Genomic DNA, 25,737 nt, shown 5'->3' with positions numbered 1-25,737 from the left:
GTAACCGTTTTTGATTAAATTTGGTAGAGCGATGTAAACTTATTGGGAATAGAACATTATTGGTTTTCAAGCGAATCGGTTCACAGAAACCGAAATTAGAGGCAATAAACACGGTTTTGGTACATTTTGAGCTCTTTTTCGTTCTATTGGGATAATTTTAATAGCTTTTGATGAACCTTATAGAAATAGAATCGTATTGAATATCGGAATATCTATTTTGACCATCCCTGAATGCATTTTGACAAGCTTCGGTGTGACATCTGTAACTACGTATATATATCGCATAACTCAAAAAAGAAGAATTTTGAAATTTTGCATTTAGAACTGTAGTAATATCTAGTTGTGCACCACCCCTTTTGATTGCAATCGACTGGACAAAAAAGCCCAAAATCCAAAAAAAAAATTTGGACTTGTTCTTAACTGCAGTAATAAGCCCTCATTGAGAGTTTTTCAACGGTATAAGTGGTACTTATTTTTATTGGTTCCAGAGTTATAGCCAAATAACATTGTTGTTAATGAAATATTCGGATTTTACAAGGAGAAGGCACATCTGCTCGAATCAGACTTCTTTTCCTTTTTTTTAACTTTTCTTTTTAATTTAAATATATTGATTTATTAATAATTAACCTCTGACTGTAAAAAAATATTTACAATAAATAATAATTCAATAACAGCAGTAAAAAATATAAAAAAATGGATAAAATCAGAAGTTATTAGTGAAATAAAACTTACGCACTTTTAAAGATGTGTATATATAATTTAGTAGGCGTACAAGAAAGTCACTTGGTGTCCCGCATCAATTTTTTTTTTTTGTAATATTTAGTATATAAAGCAGTTTTTTTATATAGAGTTTTTTTTTTAATTTTTCAATTACTTTTTATATTTTTTAATTAAAAAAATATATATTTTGTTTTACGTTTTTTTTTTTTGGTACAAGTATTCCGTTAATAATGATTAAGAATTGATAACCTGTGCAGAGTACGGGATTATTAAAGTAGTTAATTGTAAATAAGAGAGAAAGTCAATGAGCTGTAACTTTATTCTCATTGGTTAATGAAGCAATCATTCAGTAAGTTATATCACCCTCATCAGCTGTAACAATTTCTTCGTTTCTTTCTCACACAATTCCTTCTTTTTTTTTGTAATGAAGATAATGACAACGATTAGAAAAAAATTTTTCTATTTAAAAACTTTTAACTTAATCAGGTACTTTATCGGTTTTTTTCATGATGATGTTTTATATATATATATATATATATATATATAGAGAGAGAGAGAGAGAGAGAGAGAGAGAGCTTAAAATTTATCTATTCGTAAAAAAAGTTGAAAATGAATGTTACGCTTGAAGATCTCCGTGGTAGAGTGGCAGTGTCTCTCTCGGTCTTTCATCTGGAGGTCCCGGGATTCTAATCCCGGTTAGGCATGGCATTTTTCGTATGCCACCCAAAGATTCCATTTCCATCTCCCACGCATAAGTTTCAAGCTTATTTCTCGAGATCAAGTAAAAGAAAAAAAAACCTATTGCTATTCTGATAATACGTCATTTAAATAAAAATCGGTTATACTTTCTTTGCATATGCCCTTGATCTTCCTCTATTTCTCCCCCCCCCCCTCCAGATTAATTCTGGAAGCACCCATTCGCCGATCGTTCTCAGATGTTCAACTTTCATTTCAGCTGAAATCATAACATGAAGCGGATGGTGTTTGATTCCCTCAAAAAAGTGAGGATGTCGTCTTTCGCCTAGAAAAAACATTTCGGTTACGAGAGCGTCGATATATCGGACACTCGTCTGAGAACATGATCTTTTTATCGTTTGCTCTTGGAAAGCGTTCAAGCAATAACTGACGCGTATAAATACGTCGATGAAGGTCATTTCCATTCGATTCATTAACTGTGGCCGGACGAAAACATTTAACTTTCAAGGGCTTCTGCATGTGATCTCGCATTGTCGATCTTGGAATGCTTAAATCTGCAGAAAGATTTTCGCGTTGATTTCACCGGTGATCGTTGAAGCGATGCATACAAAGCAGGACACGTCTCAGTTCGAGTGATCGGCCTCCCGCTGCGTGGGGTATCAAGAACACTTCCCGTTGCAAAAGTCTTCTTCTGCCGTGTCGGTAACGTTTGTCGTACCGATGACGATTTCCCAAAACACTTGCAGAAATAATTTATAGTGTTCTCAAACGTTTTACCAATGTGTGGACGTTCTTGAACCCACACACAAACTAACAACGCTCTTTGACAGTGAACGCACTTGTATACGCCATCGATCCACACACGAATATGACTAAGATTATCCCATCACGAATGAACATTCCGGAAGATCCCCATCGTGGCTTATTCTTCCAACCTTTTCCAGTAACATTGAGCGATATCAGCGGTGTGAATTGGCAACAGTAGAACCCCTATTAAGCTGGATTTATGATAGTATAAAGGGACTTCTCGACCACTCCTGCATTCGAACGAACAGATTTTATCCCTCCATCTTATTTGAAAATTCTTGAATTTTTATGACTGTGAATCAAAAACAAAAACGTCAAAAAAAAGCTAAAAGTTACAACTATTAATCAATCTAAAACTTTGTAAGATGGTAGTGTTAAAAGCGTTAATTTTCTTATTATTCGCTAGGGCGTTATGCCTTTATGATCGGTTGACCGGCTGGATTTCGCCATCAGCTGATTATTCTTTTCTCATTATCCAAAAACAAAAAAAGTTAAAAAATGATTTTTAATACCAATACACTAATTTCCCCCTTTTTGGCATCATCATTATTATCTGATGTCTGCCAGGCGACTGGTCTCTTATGGCACCTGCTGTTTCCATCCATCCCTGTCCCAAGCCTTCTCCTTCATCTCCGTGTAGCTTCCATTCTTCACTCGTCCATTATTTTTATCATTCTTTTTCTTCGCTTCTTTCTTCTTCTAATGATCGCCGATGCATTTGTCAACAACTCCCTCCAACCACATGCGCTATCTGCTTCTTTTACTCTTTTCTACTTCCCGTATAAGTGTTTTTCCATTTTTAATAAATTTAATTATTTCCTCACTTTATCAGTCCATCTTATTTTCTCCGTTTCCATATCTCAAAAGTCTCAATCCATTGCGCTCTTCCAGTCCTGTGTCACCGTAATCTACAAATATAATTTTTTTTCACTTTTTTTTATATAATAATATACTAGTAGAAAACTTTAAATATTTGAGGGAAAACATCACACACAACCTCCAAGAAAATCCAAATTGGAATGAAAGAATAAATAAACTCATCAAAGCCACAATAAAAACACAAAACATCTATAACAAAAAATGCATGTCCATAAACACAAAAATAAGACATTATTACTCAGTTATCCGACCAGAAATACTTAACGGATGCGAAACCGTATTTGGACCGTACCAGACAAGGTTTACCGACAAACTGGAAAAGATTGAAAGACAGATTCTACGACGATGAATCGGGATTTGGAGAATTATTCCAAACGAAGATATTTACAAAACTATCATCCCTATAACTAATAAATTTAGAAAGAAGAGAATTCCCTTTCTAGGACATATTTTCAGAACGGAAGAGAACAGACTTATCAGACGGATAATCGAACTTTTCTGGAACAAGAAAAGCAGACCGAACTGGTTATACGAAGTACAGAAAGACATGGAGGAATTAGGCATAACCCGTGAAAACCTAAAAACGAAAACCGGAAACTATGAGAAATTAAAAAATAAAGAAACAACATTCCTATCAAAACCCAAAAAAAACAATAAGCCGTGTGTACTCTGAACAAGAAAGGGCAAGAAGATCTGAAACCATTAGAAATTACTGAAAAAACAACAAATCAGCAAGAAAAGAAAGATCTTGCCAAAACAAATGAACTAAAGTAATCCATAAGGTATATAAAGTAATTTGACAATAGAAAATGCGTATTCGAAATATCGTTAAAAATAATTACAGGATTTAATTAGAAATAACGAAAGAGTATTTAACAATTACAATTAATTCAATTTTTATATTATTTGTTTAGTTTTTTAACTAGCTGCAGGGCGTGCTACGTCACGCCTTTGCAGCTAGGTCCTCCAAGCGGGTTGCCCTGGCGGGCGGCGTCTCGCAATGCTATTATTAGGTGTCAAAAATTGATTACTCTTGGGTAAAAATGTTCTTTTTTTGTTTTTTTTTTAATTATGAAGGTTGATCAAGGAAATGCGAAAAAAGGGTTCGACATCGTTCGATGACGAACGATGTATAGATAAAAATTAAATTAACTAGTTTACGTATTATATTCAATTTACCAATTTACGAAACAAATTATCGTAATATGAAACTAACCTTCCGGCAAAATATCAACAGATTCTAAATGGATAATCGATAATATTTTTAGCATCGATTTATTTTTATCGAAAATAATTGTGTTTTAACATCTGGTACGATATTGAATGCTGGATTTACGGTAGTAGAATTTATTTTATAATTATTATTACTGTTGTTATTTATTTTTTATAAACATTTAAGAAAAATAAAAGTCGTATGATTTTTGATCTTTCTGAAACTGGAAGTTCATTTTTATTTTATCCACGTAAACCCAGATAATTAAATGGTAAAAAAAAAAATTGATGTGGACACCACATGATTTCCTTGTACGCCTATTAAATATACACATTACACATATACGCCTATTAAATATACACATTTTTTCAAAATGAAAAGTACCTAACATTTTATTTTATTAACAACACAAAATATTTTTTATTTTTATTGTTATTATTGAGTTATTATTTATCGTAATAAACATTTTACGATCAGAGGTTAATAATTATTAATAAATCAATACATTTAAATTAAAAAAAAGAGAGATTAAGTCTGATTCGATCCGATGTGCCTTGCTCTTTTAAGATCCAAATATTTCATTAATTAAAATATTTTGGTTGTAACTCTGAAAGCAATAAAAATAAGTACCAGTTGTGATACGTCGTTGAAAAGCTCTCGATGAGGGCTTATACTGCAGTTATAGAATGAAGCTAAGAAAGGTAAGCAACATAGAAACTATAGTGATCTTAACAGAAAAGATTGATTATTAGCCTAACAAATTTAAAGAGGTTTCGTTAGTGTTGGTATAAGTTGTATTTGCCTTTTATATATTTATCAACTATGATTATACAAAGATTTGAAGATTAAATTATAATAAAAATTCTTGGGAAATTACTTTTTCATAATTTCCTAACAGGTAAAATGATATGTAGAATTCATCGGGCTTTATCTGCAAATTGCACAATATTATTTTTCGTTCATGACTTTCAAAATTCATTCAGTCATTCGATTCCTTTGCGCGAATGAAGCTTCTCCTGAAATTATTTAAATATTTAGTGCGAGGCTCTAAAACAGCTGTGTATCGTCGATTAAAATTCACAATGACGGTTTTGCTTATCGTAAGATAATGCTCGCACACATTTTTTATTACTCAAAATTTGTATCTAGAAATACAAACGGTAATTTTTTGAACGATTCTTTGAACAGTATATTTTGGAATGGAATGGTATGCAAAGTTGGCGGGAGTTTATTTCTCCCTACTTATCGCAGAACCTGGACAAAGTCCCTTGCTGCTGGATGATCTAATCGGACGTGTTTTTTAAAAGGGTTATTTTAAATGGCGGGTCTAATTTTCCAAGTTTTGTTTATTATTTAGTGATTTTAAGACGGATTTAGTTGCATTCCAATCCGTTGTTGAACCGGCGTTATCGAACCCATTTTATGGGCCGACCGCGGAAGGCTAGGCTTATGAAGCCTGTCCTCCCGACGTAATTCCCCTTCAGACCGTCCACTGAAGTCCTTTCGGTGCTAACGCTTAATAGGCTAGCAGAAATACGCCACAACGGGGCACTAACTATCAGGAGGGAGCGATGCGATCCCTACTCCGGAGGAGTCGCAATTGCTGGTTTATTTTATTTAACTTGTAAGTTTTAAAGGAGAGGTTGTGTAGAAGTTCTTCATCCACTTCTGTTATGGCTGCAGTATATTTTTTATCGCACTATTATCATTTGTTTACGAAGGTGAAAGAAATATCTGGTTTGGATGACCTTGAAACTAAATAACCGTTCGTAACTAAATACTTATTTAGAATTCTTTTAAATAAATCCTGTCTTTTATATTTAAATTTTCCGAATGCTTTTAGTAAAATATTACTTGCAGTATATTTTTTAAATATAAAATAATTTGTATTTTTAAAAAAAAATTCTTTTGTTTCAGATCACGTGATAAAATTGACAAGACAATCTGAGAACAAAACGATGCAACTATTGTCGACAGTTTACCAACGAATGGCGACATCTGCCCACGAACCTATTCACAAATTATACGACGATATAATTAATTACATAAATTCGAACACGTCATTACCGTATACGACATCAATACCTCCAGAAGATTCGAATAGATTAATGGAATACGTATTAGAATTCTTTTCAAATATTTTCCCGTTAGTGTACCATCAAGCGGTTCATTTACATTGGAGAGATTTTACCGAAGAATATAAAGTATGTTTAAAAGAGGCTTCGAATACGATTTTACCTTTTGGAGATTTACCTAAAGAAATCTCTTCGACTTTATCAAAATCTTTAGAACGTACTAGAACATTAGTTCAAGCATTAACACTGGGTAGTGAAGTATTAAATACAACCGATCATATAATGGCTTCTAGCTGGTCGAACGGTGCGTTGGACGGTTGCTTTCAAGCTTTATTACGACTCTATTATTGTCCAAGGTACGTAATTAAATAATATATTCCTTTTAGATTTATAAAATATTTTCTTATTAATCTAAATTAACAGAAACAAAATACGATTAATCTGCTTATTAAAAAGTTCTTTTCGAAGAATTATTTAACGGAAATCTCGGGATATTGAAAGGCAGGAAGACATAGAAATAAATAGTTATTTAATAACGGAAGGATTATTGAAGCCGGGATTGGTTGAACCAGAAGCCGCGTTTAAGAACGATTAGTCAATGCTATGCTTGGAAAAGAAAAGGTGGGGTGCGATTTGTTTCTATGACTACAGCCAATACTAATAGAGCTTTTGACGTAGATTAATCCACTTGTCAATAAGATATACTCTTTATGTTACAAGTGTAGTCAACATTAAATCAAATAAGTAATATTTTATATTTATTTGAAATTCTCAAGATTTAATACGTAGAATATGTCAAATATATTATTTAATATATTTTTGAAAATTTATATATTGTTTGAACCTGTTCAATGGAACAGATTGAGTTTCATAGTAAATTAAATCTTGTTCATTTCTGCGTTTTTACGAAAGTTTTAATTTATTTAATGAAGTTTCAATTTATTTAATAAATTTTTAGGAGTTACTAAAAATAGCAAAACTTATGTCTTTTTTTCTATAAGGACTATTAATCAATTAATGTCCGGTCGAATAATAAAAGGGAATTTTAAAAATAATGGATGTGGGCGCCACATGACTTCCTTGTACATCAATTAAATTACATACATTTTAATTACATTTTTTTAAATGAAAAGTACATAACATTTTATTTCATTAATAACTTAAGATATATTGTAATACTTTATTTTTTTTATGGAATTATTATTTATCGTAATTTTTTTCTTTACAATCCGAGATCAATAGTTATTAATAAATCAATGCATTTAAATAAATAAAAAAAGAGAGATAAAGTCGGATTCGAAGCGATGTAAGATTCTTGCCCTTGTAAGATCTAAATATTTCATTAATTAAATTTTATTTGGCTATAACGCTGGAACCAATGAAAATAAGTACCGTTGAAAAGTACCGTTGATAAGTATCGTTGAAAAGCTCTCAATGAGTACTTATTATTTCTTTCTTTTTCCTGTTTAGCCTCCGGTAATTACCGTTCAGATATTACTTCAGAGGATGATATGTATGAGTGTAAATGAAGTTATAGTCTTGTACAGTCTCAGTTCGACTATTCTTGAGATAATTGGTTAATTGAAACCCAACTACCAAAGAACACCGGTATCCACGATCTAGTATTCAAATCCGTGTAAAAATAACTGACTTTACTAGGACTTGAACGCTGGAACTCTCTACTTCCAAATCAGCTGAATTGGGAAGACGCGTTCACCACTACACCAGACCGGTGAGTTGAGTACTTATTACTGCCGAAAAAGTCCAAAATCCAAATTTTTTTTTTTATATTTTGGGCTTGGCACAAGCCCAAAATTCACTCGAATGCAATCAAAAGGGGTAGTGCACAACTAGATATTACAACAGTCCTGAATCTAAAATTTCAATACGGCTAAATTTCAAAATTTCATACGGCTATTCTTTTTCGAGTTATACATAAGTACGTACAGACGTCACGCCGAAACGTCAAAATGGATTCAGGGATGATCAAAATGGATACTGAAAACCGAAATTTTTCGCGATCACAATACTTTCTTTACTTCGTACAAGGAAGTAAAAATGCACCATATAAAACGGTTGCATATCACTTATATTACGTACTGATATAGCCCCTGACCAAATTCAAGCAGTTATATCGCGACACCAGTTTGTCAATTCCCTCGTCAAAGAAATACACTTCCAAAGTGCCCATACATTCGTTGACTCTTATTAATGAAGTCATTACCGCTTTTGAAGTGTCGAATAGCCAGCCAATTTTTCAGTTTTGTGTACAGATGAAAACTAAACATTTCCAATAGGGCATATAAAGGGATATAAGGGGGTATTTCTGCCTAAATCTCTTTAGTACAGCCTTACTGCTAGCTGTAGTAAAAAAATTGATCCCTTTCGGTAGCATCCTTCGCCGTCCATTCTTATTGTTCTAAGTTTTGTCACACTTTCATGACAAACATCTGCTATGTTAAATATTACTATAGTTAGGGATATTTTATATATATATATATATATATATATATATATATATATGTATATATACATACATATATATATACGAGGTGCGACAATAAAGTAATGAGACTGATGTGGAAAAAAATGTTGCTTACCGTTTTAGTCATGTTTAGTGTTGTCTCCTTCAAAGTAGTCCCCCTCTGATTACATACACTTATTCCAGCGCTACTGCCATTGATGGTAACATTTCTGGAACTCATCTTCTGTAATATCTTCCAAGATCCTCGTCACAGCTTTTTGGACATCTTGTGTTGTTTGAAAATGGTGACCGCCATTTTGACTCTTGGAAATAGAAAAAAGTCGCTCGGAGCGATATCTGGTGAATAAGGTGGCTGTGGTAGTACTGAAATTTGTTTTGAGGTTAAAAATTGCTGTACTGACAGAGCAGTATGGGATGGCGCATTATCGTGATGCAGAATCCAATTATCAGCAATGTTGGCACGGACACGAAGAACTCGTTTACGAAGTCTTTCTAAAATTTCTTTGTAGAAATATCGGTTAACTGTTTGTCCACGAGGCACCCGCCCTTTATGAACAATTCCCTTGGAATCGAAGAAGCACACAAGCATGCATTTTACTTTTGACTTTGACATGCGAGCTCTTTTTGGTCCGGTTGATCCCTTTGAGCAGCACCATTGGCGAATTTTGGCGTTTTGTCTCTGGATCGTATTGAAAAAACCAACCTTCATCACCAGTGATAACCGGCTCAACAAATCTGGATTGATTTCCGTTTGCTCTAACAGATCGGCTGCCACATTTTTCCGTGTTTCTCGCTGTTGTGTGAGATATTTGGGGACCAATTTTGCACAAATCTTTCTCGTACCAAGATCTTCAGTTAATATTAGACAAACCGTTTCACGAATTATGTTGATTCTTCTGCAATAATTTTCATGGATAATCTTCATCTTCGATCAGATCGTACGATTTCACGCACCCTGGTCAAGTTGACATCTTTTCCGTGAGGTTGATGGTCGTCCACTGCGGTCTTAATCTTCAACATTCGTTCTGCCTTCACTAAAAATTTTATGCCACCGAAAAACTTGAGCTCTTTACATAACCTCCTCTCCAAAAGCCTTCTGAAGCTTACCGTAAGTTGTCGTCGCGTTTTCACCCGATTTAACGCAAAAAGAAATGGCATACCGTTGCGCAATATTTTGCGGTTTCATTTCTGTGACGAGAGACACAAACACCTGTTCACTTATTAGAGCACAACTCACGACTGAGCAGTTGCATCAATGTGCCGCTTGGACTAGAAGTAGCTTATAGAACACGGTCAAAGATGGTGTGCCTACGCAAGCTGCAGGGTTGCCACATCTTGCAAAGAAAAATCAACCTCATTACTTTATTGTCGCAGCTCGTATATGTATATATATATATATATATATATATATATATATATATGTATGTATGTTACAGCCGCTTATCCGACATTCCGTATATTCGTATAATTTTATTTAAAGTAACCGGTTATTGTGAAATCCGCCTTCATAAATTTGTTTGTGTGTTTGAATTCTTTGGGCTTGTGTGTTCATCTACTGTTTTTCGAATAATCTTTATCTCGATATCGATGAACCGAAACGTTTGCTTCTTTCCCTGTAACTACACTATCAAGAAATTAATTTTCCTTATTCTTGTATCGCTGAAGAAAAATCAGTCACGCTCCCATTTTTTTTTTCGTTATGTAGAAATTTATAAGTAGTTTTAGTGCCCGCCGTGTACAGTCCATACGAAAGCCGATCTTTTTATAAACAATTTTGTAAAGAATGGTTTTTAAAAATTTATGAACATTTTCACTAAGTTCAGTAATTATGAAGCGGCGTTTATTACGAACGACAAGTTCATTCTTTCAACGGGTTCATCACTCGCAATGGAATGTCGCTCTCTTCCTTCCTCGTCGTACAAATTCGTTCGCTTTTTCCTATATTTCTTGCACCATTCTCTAATTAAGCAGTCATCACCAATAGCATTATTACAATAAACTTCGCACAGATCTATCTTCCTTGTGATTAAAAAAACGAATGACGCTACGTAACTGGCAAGTGGCGGGTGGTTTTACAATCAGCTTCGTATTTACTCATAAACTACTCGATATAGGACAGTTAAATTCCTCTGCTAATATTTCGTTTCGCGTTTCTTCAAAGGATACAGAAAGCATATAAGCTTTTATTATATCAACCTTCTCCTCGATCGAATAAGATGTTGTAGAAAAAGACAATTGTAGAGAACGAAACTGTACTGCATTGAAGCATGAAAGTTTACAACTCACAATAATAGATAAGAGGAAAACATAACTGTAACCAATATTAGTGCTAGTAGTTATGTAGAGCTAGTCTTTATGCCAGTAAAATTTTTTTTTCTTTCGTTTTAATTTGTTGTATTTTACGTCAGTGTAATCTAACTGTAATTTATACAAATGTTTATTCTCATTCGCAGTAATTGGACCCGATTTGGATCTGTTGAAAATGAATAATGAATGAATAAATAAATAAAAAACCACCGCAATCATTTGTAATAAATTTTTATTATAAATTTCATCGTCCTCTAAAATGTGATAATTTTACGGGGATTATATTTTTTTATAATCACAGTTGTAAAAGATTTAACTCTGGACGTCGTCTATAAATTTTTGTAGATACGAACAATAAATTCTTTGTCGCTTTACAAAATCTTTTTTTGTCATAATTTAGAAAATGATTTATTTATCCCGCATTAAAGGATTGTTATGTAGTAAGTCATTTTATATTTTTTAAAAAATCATAGAATTTCAATTACATTTTGTTCATATTCGATGTCAAATTGTTACATGTTTTAGGGATTTTAATGTATATATGAACATAGATACGAATATATCTATACACACACGCATATATATATATATATTTACACTTCATAAAATTTAACCTTTCCTTTTTACCCTTTTCTTTTTTCTCATTTTCATTTTTTCCATATTTCCTTTACCTTTCCCCCATTTCGCCCCTTTCCCTTTTTCTTAACCCACCACAAAAAAATAACATAACACGTTGGTTCAAACGATCCGAAGAAACCGGATAGGTTAAGAAACAGAAACAACCGGCAGACCAAGTGTACCAAACGAGAAACGGTTGAACTAATTAGACGATCGGCGATTAAAAGTCCTGGGAAGTCCATCCCCCGTCGAAGCGTCGAATTAGGTATTCAAAAATCAGCAGTTCACAAAGTTTTACGTAAAAAACTGAAATTACACGCTTATAAAATCCAGATACTGCTGAAATTGAAAACCGATGATGGTGTAAAACGTTACAATTTCGCTGTTGAAATGTCGGACAGAATAAGTGAAAACGAATCATTTTTAGACGATATAATTTTTACGGACGAAGCTACATTCCATGTGAATGGATGTGTAACAGACACAATTCACGAATATGGTGCTGTGAAAACCCACACGCAATTATTGACAAACAACGCGATTCGCCTAAAGTTAATGTTTGGTGCGGTGCGATGAAAAATCGTGTAATAGGGCCTTACTTCTTCGCTGAAAAAACAATTAATGGAGTTATGTATCTCGACATGTTAACCGATTATTGCTTTCCTCAGCCGGATGAACTCGAAAACATTCATCGACTTCATTTCCAAGAAGATGGTGCTCCCCCGCACTTCAATGCATCCGTCACGGACGCTTTGAACGAAAAATTTCGAGATCGATGGATAGGCCGGCAACGACCCGTACTTTGGCCTCCAAGGAGTCCAGATTTGACACCTTGCGATTTTTTCTTGTGGGGGGTACATCAAAAACGTTGTTTATACCCAAAAAAACTCGCGACCTAAACCGCTTAAAAAACAGGATTAATAACGAAGAAATGTTAACTAATGTTTGGAGAGAAGTCGAGTATCGTTTGGACATTTGTCGAGCGACTAAGGGCGCACATATTGAAATTTATTAATTATGTAAAAAAATGTTTGAGACGACAAATTTGGAAAATAAAAAACATAAACTGTAAGTAATTCTGTTTTAATTTAAACCATGTTCAAAACCGCACCATTCTTTTATTATAGTTTGACTTTTAATAGAGTTTTTCTTAACTATTTGTCGGGCTATTTCCCGACATTTTCACTTACTCGACGTTCTGCCGGCCCGTTTATGTCGGAAAATGAGACTCTACTGTATATATATATTTTTAAATTCTGTTAACATAACCACCTAGTACAGAGTAGAATAGGGATACTGCATCCTCGGCCATGATTTAATGAATTAAATTCTCAATTAAATGTTTTCAATTATGTCTGAGGATGCGGGTTATCAGGAAAATACTATTATGATAAAATTACGATTATTTATTTTTCCTACCTCAATATTCTGTACTAGGTGGTTTATATTAATAGAATTTAACAGTACAGAAGAATAATATGAATCTTATAAAGATTAATTTCAGTAATATGATATATTTATTTTGTTATTTTACCGTAGGTTAAATGGGGAATACGGAATATAAAAATTTTTATATATTTTTTTAAAAGGTTATGTTTTGATTCCCGGTGGTGTTATTTATGTTTTTGAACTTAAAATGTTCCCTTTGGGAATTACCATATATTCCTTCTTCTGTCCTACATGTTTCTTTTTAAAGTTCTTTCAAGTAATATATGCTTTTTTTTTACATCAGACTCTTTTTCTTTATAAAACTACGAGTATTAAGGTCAAGTGAAACGAAATATTATTCGTACAGTTAAGGTATTCTACTCTAAACGATATTAATAAAATATTTATTTCGATCGATTATATATTTCAATTTTAAAATTAAAAATTACTTTTTTATTTTGAACACCATACATCCCAATTTATATATTTTTAAAACATACTGTTAGAGTTAAAGTAATGTTATGTTAAAATTCCCATTTCATTGATTATAAGGTATTTTTAGTCTCCCATTTAGAGCTATAGTTATAGAAGGGAAATTATTATAATCGGTCCAATTTAGGAATTTGGGGTTTTTACCGGATCTTGACTATTTGATACCTAAGGAACTCAAAAAACCGGATGGACATTTTTCGGATGTTCATATGTACATACGTGTGTTCGGTGTCGCCTTCAAATCACTAAATATATCCAGAACTACTTGACCGATTTTGATCAAACTCTGTCGAATTACTTCTATATATGGGGCATTGATGCCATTAAATTTTCAACTTAAAAGGTAAAGGTTGTGAGGCTGTAGAGCAAGGTCGCCCTCGGTATCTCGAGATTTCGCCTGATTAAGGTCTTATTTTTCTTAGGCGCGTTTGTTAACGATCAAAAAATAATAATATTTGGAAAAAAAAACGTTTTCAAAATCGCATCCTCGCCCCAAAAAATGCTTCAAACTAGCGGCTAAGTGGGTAAACTGCGTCAATAATATCCCGTCACCACAAGGAGCGCTAGTGTAGCCGCTGATGTACAGCTGTTGTAGAAAAATGTTGTATTTAAATAAAATGATATATATTTTAAATTAATTATAATTAAAAAAACCGCATATCAACAATCGTATTTGAAACGTTCAAACGCTTTCGGAAGCAATTTCCATCGTCAGGAACTCATGTATTTCGTCATATTTGTAACCATAATCGAACTTCACGTGTTAATTTTTTTGTATTTTAATATTTGCGTGGTTAAAATTGTTGGTCGTCATATACAGGGTGTTACCATATAAAACGCAACCCAACGTATTGAAATAGTAAAAAGGCATGTGTAAATGTAAATGTAATTTCTATTATTACCATCCATTACTTTACATTTAGAGTAAATGTTGGAAGTGGCCGCCATCTTCTTGAATACAAGCTTCAATTCTTTTTACAGCGTTTTGTTGCAACTTTTTTCAAAGTTTGTGGCTGGATATTTAATACAGCTTGTTCAATATTGACTTTCAATTATTCAAGTGTTCGTGGCTGTAGGCTTTTTCTTTGAGGTAACCCCATAGAAAAAAATCCGCCGCAGTCAAATGTTGGTGGCCACAAGCCTCGACCGATAACACGATTACCAAAGAATTCCTCAACGAAATCAGAAGTTGAACCTGCGTATTGCGATGTCGCACCGTCATGTTGAAACCGTGCTTCATCTGTGAAAAATAACGAATACATAACATTAATTCCTCACGCAGAAATCGACGGAACCGTTGACAATATTGTACCCATTTTTCTTTGTCGGGCTCAAGAAGTCGATGAACCGTTTGAATGCGATAAGGTCGTAATTGTAATCGTTTGGTCGCCCGATGAACGGTTGATTTAGACAAATTAATTTCAACAGATAAACGTCTGATCGATTTATTTGGCGAGGCGAGTAATCGGTCTTCGATTTCAGTGACTGTATCTGTATTCAACACTGACGCAGATCTTTTGTGTTCCTTGTTATTAACAGAACCGGTCTGTCTAAATTTTGCGACTAACCTTAATACTGATATTTTTTTAGGAGCTGGTTTATCTGGGTACTTATGGCGAAACAAATCTTGCACTGCAACTGCTGATTTCGTACTGAAGTATGACTCAACAATCAAAACACGTTCTTCTAGCGAAAACACCATCTTGTCTCTAGCAATAGACTGAACGTTATAATTGCATTGCTGTTACTATCGGTAGTGTTCTACTACGTCGCCGGGATGTTCAGATGTTGGACGAGTCCATTTCAGTAACGAGTAGGGGAGTAAGTTTGACTTTTGAAATTTCATGGATGATTGATTGATGGGTTGCGTTTTATATGGGACCCTCTGTATTTAAAATTATGTCAACGTAAGCGTTCTGTCATAGAAGTTGTCTCAACTTTTATTATCGTTTCGTATCTGTTATCGTTCGGATAACAGTTGATAATTTCGTGTACGAAAGTAACAAGAAAGCTTGGGCGACAAGTGTACGTTTTGGTTACGAAAACGGGACCGTGAATTAAAGATTGAAAACAACTAGTTACTGCTGATTGACAACAGTCCAGCTCATCCACACGTTGAAAATGTTTCGTGTTCAAAGTTAGTGTTCTTACCACCGAAAACAACAGCATTCTTACAGCCTTTAGATCAAGTCGGTAAAAGACCGTTAAAAAAACACCTAACTTTACAAATGAAACAGGATTTAGGCCAAAAAAAGGAAACGCACATAACTATTCTGGATGCTATAATTATGTTAGAAAGATCGTGGAATAAGGTTTCTCCGCTGACTATAAAAAATTGCTTTCGACATGCAGGATTTTTACCGTAGGCTGGCGAATTTACTGACGTCGAATGCGAAGAAGAATCTTTAGCGGAACGGGACAATAATCTGCAAAGCCGACCGTTGTCAAATACATTGTTTGAAGATTATCGAGAGGTTGACGAAGATTTAGGAAGTACGAAACCGTAACAGATGACGATGTAGTGGCTTCAGTACTAGCAGAAATGGACGGGAACGTAGGTAATGATAACGATGAAGTCATCAACCCGCCAAATCTTCCACAAGTTTTAGCGGCAATGAAAGCCGTTTTCCGGTTTCTCAGTTGAAATTTATAGTAATAAACAAAGAGTGTTTCTTTTTATTTAGGAAAGAACTTTCAAAAACTATATTACAACACGAAATGTTCGAAACAAAGCAAAATAATCGACTTTTTGCAGAAAAATTAATTTTTATACTTTTTCTCTCCCGTATTTTATTTATTATTGCGTATTTTTGTTGTTTTATATTATTTTATTACGGAAATAAATTATTTTACTGTATTACTGTACCCGTATAGATGGGATATTAAAGAAGTACCACTAAGCTACCTAAGAAACGGTTATAATGACCTAAAATCGTCGGTTCCTTGGAGGTCACTATAAACAATATTTACTGTGTGCATATATTAATAATAATTCCAATTAAACTATTTGGCTGAGGTCATGTTAAATTTTGGTTGAGGCTCCACAAAAAAAAACCCAATCAAGGTCAAAACTCACAATTACACCTAAAGAACTCTTTGTATTCTTTCGCACTACGAATAAAAAAAAAAGCTCAATTCAATTAAGTTTTTCATTCCTGCGATATCAGTATTTATATATTTTTTTTCGCAAAAACTATTTTTAGCTTATTTTAATGTGAAAGCCAAAACGAAAACTAAGTGAAGCAAATAATGCTATATTCGGCACTCTCTATCGCCTGAATCTTTGTAAACACCTTACAGAAATCGATTTCTAAAATCGATGCGTTAATTATAAAATTAACGCATAATTTCAAAAACTCTAACCTATAATTTAACGCTAATTTCAAATGCCAAAATTTAAAGGAAAATGGAAATTTTTTTAGGATTAGTCATCATCTCTGGAGCGCTTGAACAAATCCCTTTGAGGTTATCTTTTGTCACTTGTCAGTCTTCATTTTTCTTAATCTTTCTCTATATTCTTCTACGATTCTCCTGTTGTTTCCTCTTCCACTTTAAATCTTTTAAACACATGTATTTTTTTTTAATTTCCCTGTCTAAAATTTCTTCTTCTCTTATTCCTATTTCTAGAAGTCAAATGTTTTTGATTTTGAATTTATCAAAGAAATTGAAAATCTTTGTTTATTTTTCTTATTCATTCTCTTTAAGTGAGATAAAGAAGTAAAATATTGTTTTTCTCTTTAATTTGATAAAGAAACATGAAAAATGATTTAGGATGTATAAACCTAATTCTCCGTTCTTTGATTATGTCGATTGTGTTTTCAAATCTTTTACATATATATATATATATATATATATATATATATATATATATATATATATATATATATAAAAATGAATGTTTGTTTGTTTGTCCCGTATGCGTTCATTTACCAATCATCAGATTGCGATGACACCTTGGCGAGTAATGCGCGCGCCCGCGAAGGTTTCTGAATTACCCGCTAGGCGGTCGAGATATTTCGAAAAATTGTATTTATGGTCCGATTTGGCTTATAATCAGAATATATATTAGTTACGTGAAAATAAATATTTATCCAAAAAATTGACCGTTACCTGGCGCTAGGATTGAGATATTTAGAAAAATTGATTTTATAGACCGATTTGCCTCGTTTTCAGAATATACGTGAAAAGAAAACGTTTTGCGAAAACTATACCCGCTAGATAGCGCCGTTATCGAGATATTTACGAAACAAACAAATATACAAACAGACTTTCTTCTTCTGTATATATAAAAGGCAATTTTCGTATGTATGTGTGTCCGTTTTAGACTAAAAAACTACTGGACCGATTTTCGCGCGGGTTTTTGCAAAATGGTCCGTGTTGTCCGGAGAAGGTAAATTTTCTACTGCGTTAAGACTTTCAGTTTTTATAACCCTGTTGTAATGTCTGAATTTCGCACTGTAAGAAATTTTTTATCGTAAAAGGTTTTGGTTACTTGGAAAGCCATTTCCATTTTATTTGTCTGGTTTTTCAACACATATTTGTCTAATCCATTTTAATGAGTTACATCGCCTAGATATTTAAATTTATCAGCGATTTTAATTTTCCCGTTTTTTCTATTTCTCTTGGTTGTTATTTTAGGTTTGGGTTTTTTCCAAACGAAATTTGAAGTCTAGTTCTTTGGGCAGTTTACTTGAAAATATCGATTTGTTTTTGAGCTGTAATTAGGTCATCGGCGAAGATAGTTAGATTTTATTTTAAATTTTTTAATTTACTTATTACTTAATATTTTCATAAGTTTTGTTTAAAAAATGCTATCCTAGGAAGAAAAAAATCTGATGTGTACAACACATGATTTCCTTGCACGTCTATTAAATTACATAAACACGTTATTAAAACTACATAAAAAATAACTTCTGATATTTTTTCATTTTTTTGTTACCCAATTTTCTTTTGGATTTTGGGCTTTTTTGAACATTTTTGGTTCAGCCGATTGCAATCAAAAGAGGAGGTGCACAACTGGATCTTACAACAGTTCTAAATCAAAAATTTCAACATCCTACGACTAATCGTTTTTGAGTTATACGAGATACATACGTCACGCCGAAACTAGTCAAAATGGATTCAGGGATGGTCAAAATGGATATTTCCATTGAAATCTGAAAACCGAAATTTTTCGCGATCACAATACTTCCTTTACTTCGTACAAGGAAGTAAAAACATAACGTAAAAGTGAGAAAAGGTCGTCTACAAAATATGAAAATAAATTCTGAAAAATGCTGTCGTTAAGAGATTAATGCTAGGCTCTCTAGAATACCAGAATAAATTTGTCTTTATCGTAAGTTTTCCATTTAATTTTCTCGAATTTTCACATGGAAATACCTTGAACTTCAGCATGATATAAGCTTACGTATCGTTATTCCACAATAATGATAACAGAAAAAAATAAAAATTACCTTAAAACATCTATGCAAAGGAATCTTTCTTTTACTTAATTTCTTAGTAAAAACTAATAACGGAATCATAAAGGAATTTTCTCTACAATGTTAAAAAGATTGAATTCAGTTCATACGGTAAAGAGTTTAAAGTTTGAACAAGCATTTAAAAAAAAAAAATTATAATAACAGCATACGGTTCGAATTGAAAATATCTCCGTTTTATTTGTCAGTTAATATAATTGAAAAACACGTAACTGGAATTCGTATAATTTAAGGATTACGGTACTGCAATAAAAATTATTTTCCTTCCAGAAATTATAAAATAAAAACCACCTGAAAAACAGGTACAACGTTCCTAATAATTAATCAACCTAGTCCGTTCTCAGAATTATATAGCATAAAAAAGTATTCCGACTGAACTCTTAACATTTCAGTAGTGTTGCCAACTGCTGAGTTTTATACGCGTAGAATAAATTAAAAATATTCAAATATTCGATATGAACCGATTTTTTTAAACGTAAAATTAAATTAAAAAAAAAAAAACTTTAATTTTAACTAATATATTGAAATTTAATCTATTTAAATTGTAACTGTTTATTGTATTATAATAACGTATAAATTATATATTTTGTTTTTCAGGTGTCAAGGCTTATCGACTAAAATTAAACCGTGCAATGGTTATTGCTTGAACGTAATGAGAGGTTGTTTGACTCAACAAAGGGCGCAAGAATTAGATTTGCCGTGGAATAATTTTTTAAATGAAATTCAGAGATTGGCGAAACAACTCGAACAAGAGAATCACCAAGTTTTACATACATTAACATCAAAATTATTTGAAACATTTATGTTTGCCGGGATGAATGGACCTACTATACAAGAAAAGGTAAGAATAATAGTCGCTTTTATCAGATCGCACCCTGTCTTACGGAATATATTAATTTATTAAAATTCATTAAAGAAATATTATCATACCCGTTTCTCTTTTTACCACTGTTATATTAACTCGCTCTTGGACTATGTTTGGAAGATTTGTGGTACGGAACATTTCAGTCGAATTTTGAAGCGCTTCCCCTTATCCATTCGCTCTGAAATTTTTCATACAGATTTGCTTCTGATACCAAAACATTTTAACAACATTTTCAAGTCGTTAAGATGCTCTTAAGTTGCTAAGTGAAAAAAAATGTCCCTTGAACTTATGCAACCTCGTTTACATGCATATTTTCTTACTGAAAGAATTATTCATGTCTTTGATATTGTCGTTTAAATTGATTAATTTGAAGGAAATTACTTTCTCTACGGCCGAGACAAAAATAAAATTTCATATAACCGTTTATTCAGTTTGTCTGATGACATAAGATCGCTCAAACCTATGCGTTAGCGCAGCTCTAAAGTATAAATTTATGAAGTAGAAAATAAAGTATATGTAGAAAAAAATTTGAATCACCACTCTTAAATTAACCGCAATAAAAGGTAAAAAATAATTTTAGGACGGTATCTAAGAATGGATTTGACAAGATTGTGATATGTAAGATTATGTAAAGTTTTAACATTATTTTTTACCTTTTAGTGCGTTTAATTTAAGAGTGGTGTTTTAAATATGTCTTTTTATGCCTGTTAATCTGTTAAAAGTACTTTCTCATAAATTTTTGCTTTTTAGGATGGATTTAAAAATTTTTTTTTTGTATTATAATAAATTCATTTAAAAATTTTCATAATTTTAAAATTTTGATGGAGTAATAAAATTAATTATTTTATTGCTACTCTATAATCTACCGGTAACCCACCGGGTCGGTCTACTGGTAAACTCGTCATCGTAAATCTTAGAGGGTTCTAAGGTTCAAATCCTAGTAAAGGCAGTTTCTTTGATAAGGATTTAATTACTAGATCGTGGATACCGGTGTTCTTTTGAGGTTGGGTTTCAATTAACCATGTATCTAACGAACGGTCGACCTGAGACTGTACAAGACTAAATTTCATCTGCATTCATACATATCATCCTCTGAAGGAATACCTTACGGTAGTTACGGAGGCTAAACAGGAAAAAGAAAAAAAATTTCTATAGATAGAAACTTTATATAAAAGATATAAAAGAAACTTTTTTATGCCGTATATTAATTAAATATAAATTATGAATATAAATAAATTTACTATTTTTTAAAAACCACTTTTATTCATCGCTATTTTTTATTATTTGTATATTAAAAAAATTGCTTTTAAATCTAACAGTAAAAAATTTAATTACATTAAATATAAGTGACAAATGAAGAGGTGTTGCGGCAAATAGATGAAGAAAGAAGCATTTGGAAAAATATAGTTAAAAGAAGAGACAGACTTATAGGCCACATACTAAGGCATCCTGGAATAGTCCCTTTAACATTGGAAGGACAGGTAGAAGGAAAAATTGTGTAGGCAGGCCACGTTTGGAATATGTAAAATTTATACATATAAAAATAATTTATAAATAAAAAAATTTATATCTCAAGTTCGAGTAGAGGAATCGCATTACATTAATATTTATTTAGTAAGCGTCTTTGTAATAAAGTTTTAAAATTAGCAAAAAATCAGGACTTAAATATCTTCGCAATTTACAAAATGGCGGCTATGTTAATTTTTAAATTCATTATATCTGCGTAAATATTAGTTTTATGAAAATTTATGTTATATGCTAAAATGTTAAGCCTTTTATTTTAAACAAAATGACATTTTATTTTTTTAAATCGGTTAACAAATAGCCGAGTTATAGCAGAAAATTGATGTAATTTTGTATCTGTTTTCATGTCCTCCACTTTATGTTCAATTCGATTAAATATTAATTGTTTTTATCTATTGTAAATTGGTATCAAATTAAGTAATAATTTTCTCACAGTAAGATTTGATATTAAATAATAATAAAACAATCGATATTAATTTTTCACTGTGAATAATTTTACACAGCGACTATTACTGTTGATCATGAAATGAAGCTTCCTTCAGCAGGAATGGTGTTCAAAACTATCACAAGCAGCTTATCTGGAGCGACAAGAATCCATCAACAAAGATTTTCCTTGAACATATGGGCAAATATTTTTAATGACCATCTTGTGGGTCCTGTGATTCTACCAAATCGTTTAAATGGAGAAAATTATTTTGCTCATTTAATCGAAAATCTTCCACCATTTTTTGGAAGACCTACCTCTACAATTAAGAGGAATTAAGTGGTGGTTTCACCACGATGGAGCTCCAGCACATTTCAGTCAGTCTGTATCAGATTTCCTGCGTTAAACTTTCCATGAAAAGTGGAAAGCCCGCGGAGGGCCATTCCCCTGGCCTGCCCGATCGCCTGACTTAAACCCTAACTTCTACCTGTGGGGCCATTTGAAACATATTATTGTTTATTCGACTCGACTTTAAGGATCTTCAACAAAGGATACAGAATGTGTTTCAAGAAATTAGGAATACTCTCGGAATTTTTGAAAGATAAAGACAATCTCTCAGAAAAAGACTAAAGACTTGCGTAATTTGTTACGGTGGACACTGAACATGTCTGATAACTTTTAACAAGTGTTAATCGTTTATTTAAAAAAAAAAGTATACCTAATGTTCTACAATAATTAACGTAAGATTATCACAGGTAGTAGTTTTATTTTTTAAATTATTAGGTCAAATTTTGGAAAAAAATATTCCTTAATTTGATACTAATTAACAATACTAGAATTAAGAATAAATAAAAACAATTAATATTTAATCCGAATTGAACGTAAAGTGGAGGACGTGAATACAGACACAAAATTACAACATTAATTTTCTGCCATAACTCGGCTATTTGTTAACCGATTTAAAAAAATGAAATGTCATTTTGTTCAAAATAAAAGGCTTAATATTTTATAAAATATTATAAATTTTGATAAAATTAATATTTTCGGATATATAACGAATTGAAAAATAAACATGGCCGCCATTTTGTAATTTTCGAAGATATTTAATTCTTGATTTTTTTTCTTTTTTTAAAACTTTATTATCAAGAAGCTTACCAAATATTAATCTGATTGCTCTACTAGAACTTCAGATATAAATTTTTACATAAAAATAACATTAATAATATTAATTACATTAGTAATTGCCATTTTTTTTAAGAATACTTTTTGTTTAATTTTACAAGTAGAACTTGAAAAATTATAGGCAGCTCACCATTTTAGAAACAGCCTATATATATATATATATATATATATATATATATATATATATATATATATATACACACACACATACGTTACAGATTGTTTGTAAAATAGCTCCTCAGTTTCGAGTATTATTTCAACAACATTATATTAAAGTATTACTTACATTAGTATATATTCTGAAAGGGTAAGTTCTGAAGTTTTTGTTTAGTGTTTAATACACTTCGATATGTGGACCATTTGTTATCCTGTTGACGGTAATCCAGCTCTTCCCACATAATCGCCAGCGTGTCGGGTGTAATGGATGCTACTGCCACGACAATCCTCTCCCGTAGTGGTTGATGTCACGGATTTTCTCCGAATAAACAATGTTTTTCATATTCCGTCACAAAAAGAAATCTAGCGGGTCAGCGATCCGCCCTTCTTTTCCGATCAACCTGTTTTGAAAAGGAATGCTTAATGCAGCACGGACACGGCTGCTGTAATACAGCGGAGCGCCGTCTAGCTGATAAAAAATTAATTCTTTTTCTCCTTCAGTATTTTCAATCTGTAGAAAGATGTAAAATTCAGGCATATCGCACAGAATATCCTCGTTAATTGTGCTTTCTGCAAAAATAAACGGGCCCATAATACAGTCATTCATCGATCCGCACCAAACATTGACTTCAGGAAAGTCACGTTGATGTTCGATGATGTCATATTGTGACTGATCTTCAAATCGTGTCGATTTACTGACCCGCTAATGTGGAATTTCACCTCATCTGAAAACATGACAGTTTCCAGGTAGTCCTCATTTTCATCGATGTTAAAGATTAAAGTTGCGAACTCCAATCTTTTTACTTCATCACGTTTAATTTCACGTAAATTTTGTATCTTTTACGCACGTAATCTAAGCGTCTTACGCACCACTTTGTACACCGTAGATTTAAGTATTCCTAACTCTAAACTGCGCTTTGCTATTAACTTTTTCGGGCTAGGCGTACACGATGCTTCCGCATTCTGTTCAGATATGGACGGCCTGCCTGATTTTTTTATGAAAATTGTGTATCTCAACCGAGAAAAGAACCAAAGGAATTATTTCAGTTTTGAAAATTAATATTTTGACTCTTCGTTAAAAATAAATTGACAAGGGTTTTACCATTTTTCAGCACTAATTGTCAGGTGGCAAAGGGGGCCAAATTTTGAGATGAAAATTCTATATTTCAGCAATCGGAAACGTTACAGTCGTGAAAATTTGTATTTAGAAATTTATTTGAAAACAAAATGTAACATTTTTTACAATTTTTCAAAAATAAATTAATTTTGCGAACTAGAGGTCGGACCAAGATTTTATAAAAAAAATTTTCTTAACAATATTTATTGAATAACGATCGTATTTTAGTAGATAATTGCGATTCTTTTTCGCCATCATTTTACCGTTCAAATTCGATGGGAAATATTATTATTTTGTCGCTCAACTGAATTTAGATCAATTTGCCGATATCTTCACTAAATTAACTTATAAAAATTACGGTAAAATTTTAGCAAAAATTTAAAGTTTCTTTTGAATACTTATACTAGTTAGAAATCCGAAATCCACATAGCGAAATCGCGAGCAACAAACGGTTCAATACAAAAATAGCGAAGTCTACTCTTAAAAATCTTATTATATAATAATTGCCGATTTTCGTGCGGAGTGGTAGAGTCTCGGTCTTTCATCGGGAAGTCCCGTGTTCGAATCCCGGTCGGGCTTGGCATTTTTCATACGCTACAAAATTCTATTTCCATGTCTTATTCCAAGTAAAAGTTTTTAAACTTATGTGGCGATATCATCGAGCAACAAAAAAAAAAATTATGTCATTGTTAAACTTCATGACACAGCGTACTAAGAAATATTGTTTTTAGTTAGAAACAACTACCGATATTTTTATTATCCATCCGCATCAAGTGAGTTGTAGGTAATTTGTTTGTGTGAGTGCGCGCAGGCACGTGAACTATATTTATTTTCAAATTAGGATTATTCTTTTTTAAAGTAAACAAAAATGATGGACAATTAAAAAAAGAACCGCACAAATAAAGGAGTACCAATATAAAGAATGAATTTGAAGAGTTGTTGATGTAAGGGGAAATTTGTCTATCTCTTTCTTTTACAGTTTCCCTAGAGCGACCTGATACACGTATATAAAGGGTTTTCGTACAGAAAGAAAGAGTTGAGGATCTGGTGATGAAAAAGAATTCAACCCTTATTATTATATATGAGGATGACACATGACGCATACTGTTCACCACCCCTTTGTGCTACTATTATTTGTCGACCGCTTTGCAACTGTGTGTGTCGTGTGTTATTAGGCCTACTTTCCCGTCCCAACTCTTCCCACCTCACTGCCACGTCTTAACCAGCTGCTGTCTTTTTATTATTATATCCGTATCCGGTTTAGTTTTGGAG

General features: G+C 32.5%; 1 protein-coding gene across 1 annotated transcript in view; it reads left to right on the top strand.

The window, feature by feature from the left end:
* The window catches only part of dally (division abnormally delayed protein), a 386,150-nt gene that overhangs the window by 296,348 nt on the left and 64,065 nt on the right, over positions 1-25,737 (top strand). The window contains exons 3-4 of the mRNA XM_075379536.1: positions 6,233-6,746; positions 19,795-20,038. Of these exons, the coding sequence (XP_075235651.1) occupies positions 6,233-6,746; positions 19,795-20,038 (758 nt within the window). The remainder of the gene's footprint in view (positions 1-6,232; positions 6,747-19,794; positions 20,039-25,737) is intronic.

Source organism: Lycorma delicatula, chromosome 12 (genome assembly GCF_047948215.1).
Source record: "Lycorma delicatula isolate Av1 chromosome 12, ASM4794821v1, whole genome shotgun sequence".
Classification (NCBI taxonomy): Eukaryota; Metazoa; Arthropoda; class Insecta; order Hemiptera; family Fulgoridae; genus Lycorma; species Lycorma delicatula.
The sequence above is the reverse complement of the archived record's forward strand: the minus strand, read 5'-3'. Positions and strand labels throughout refer to the sequence as shown.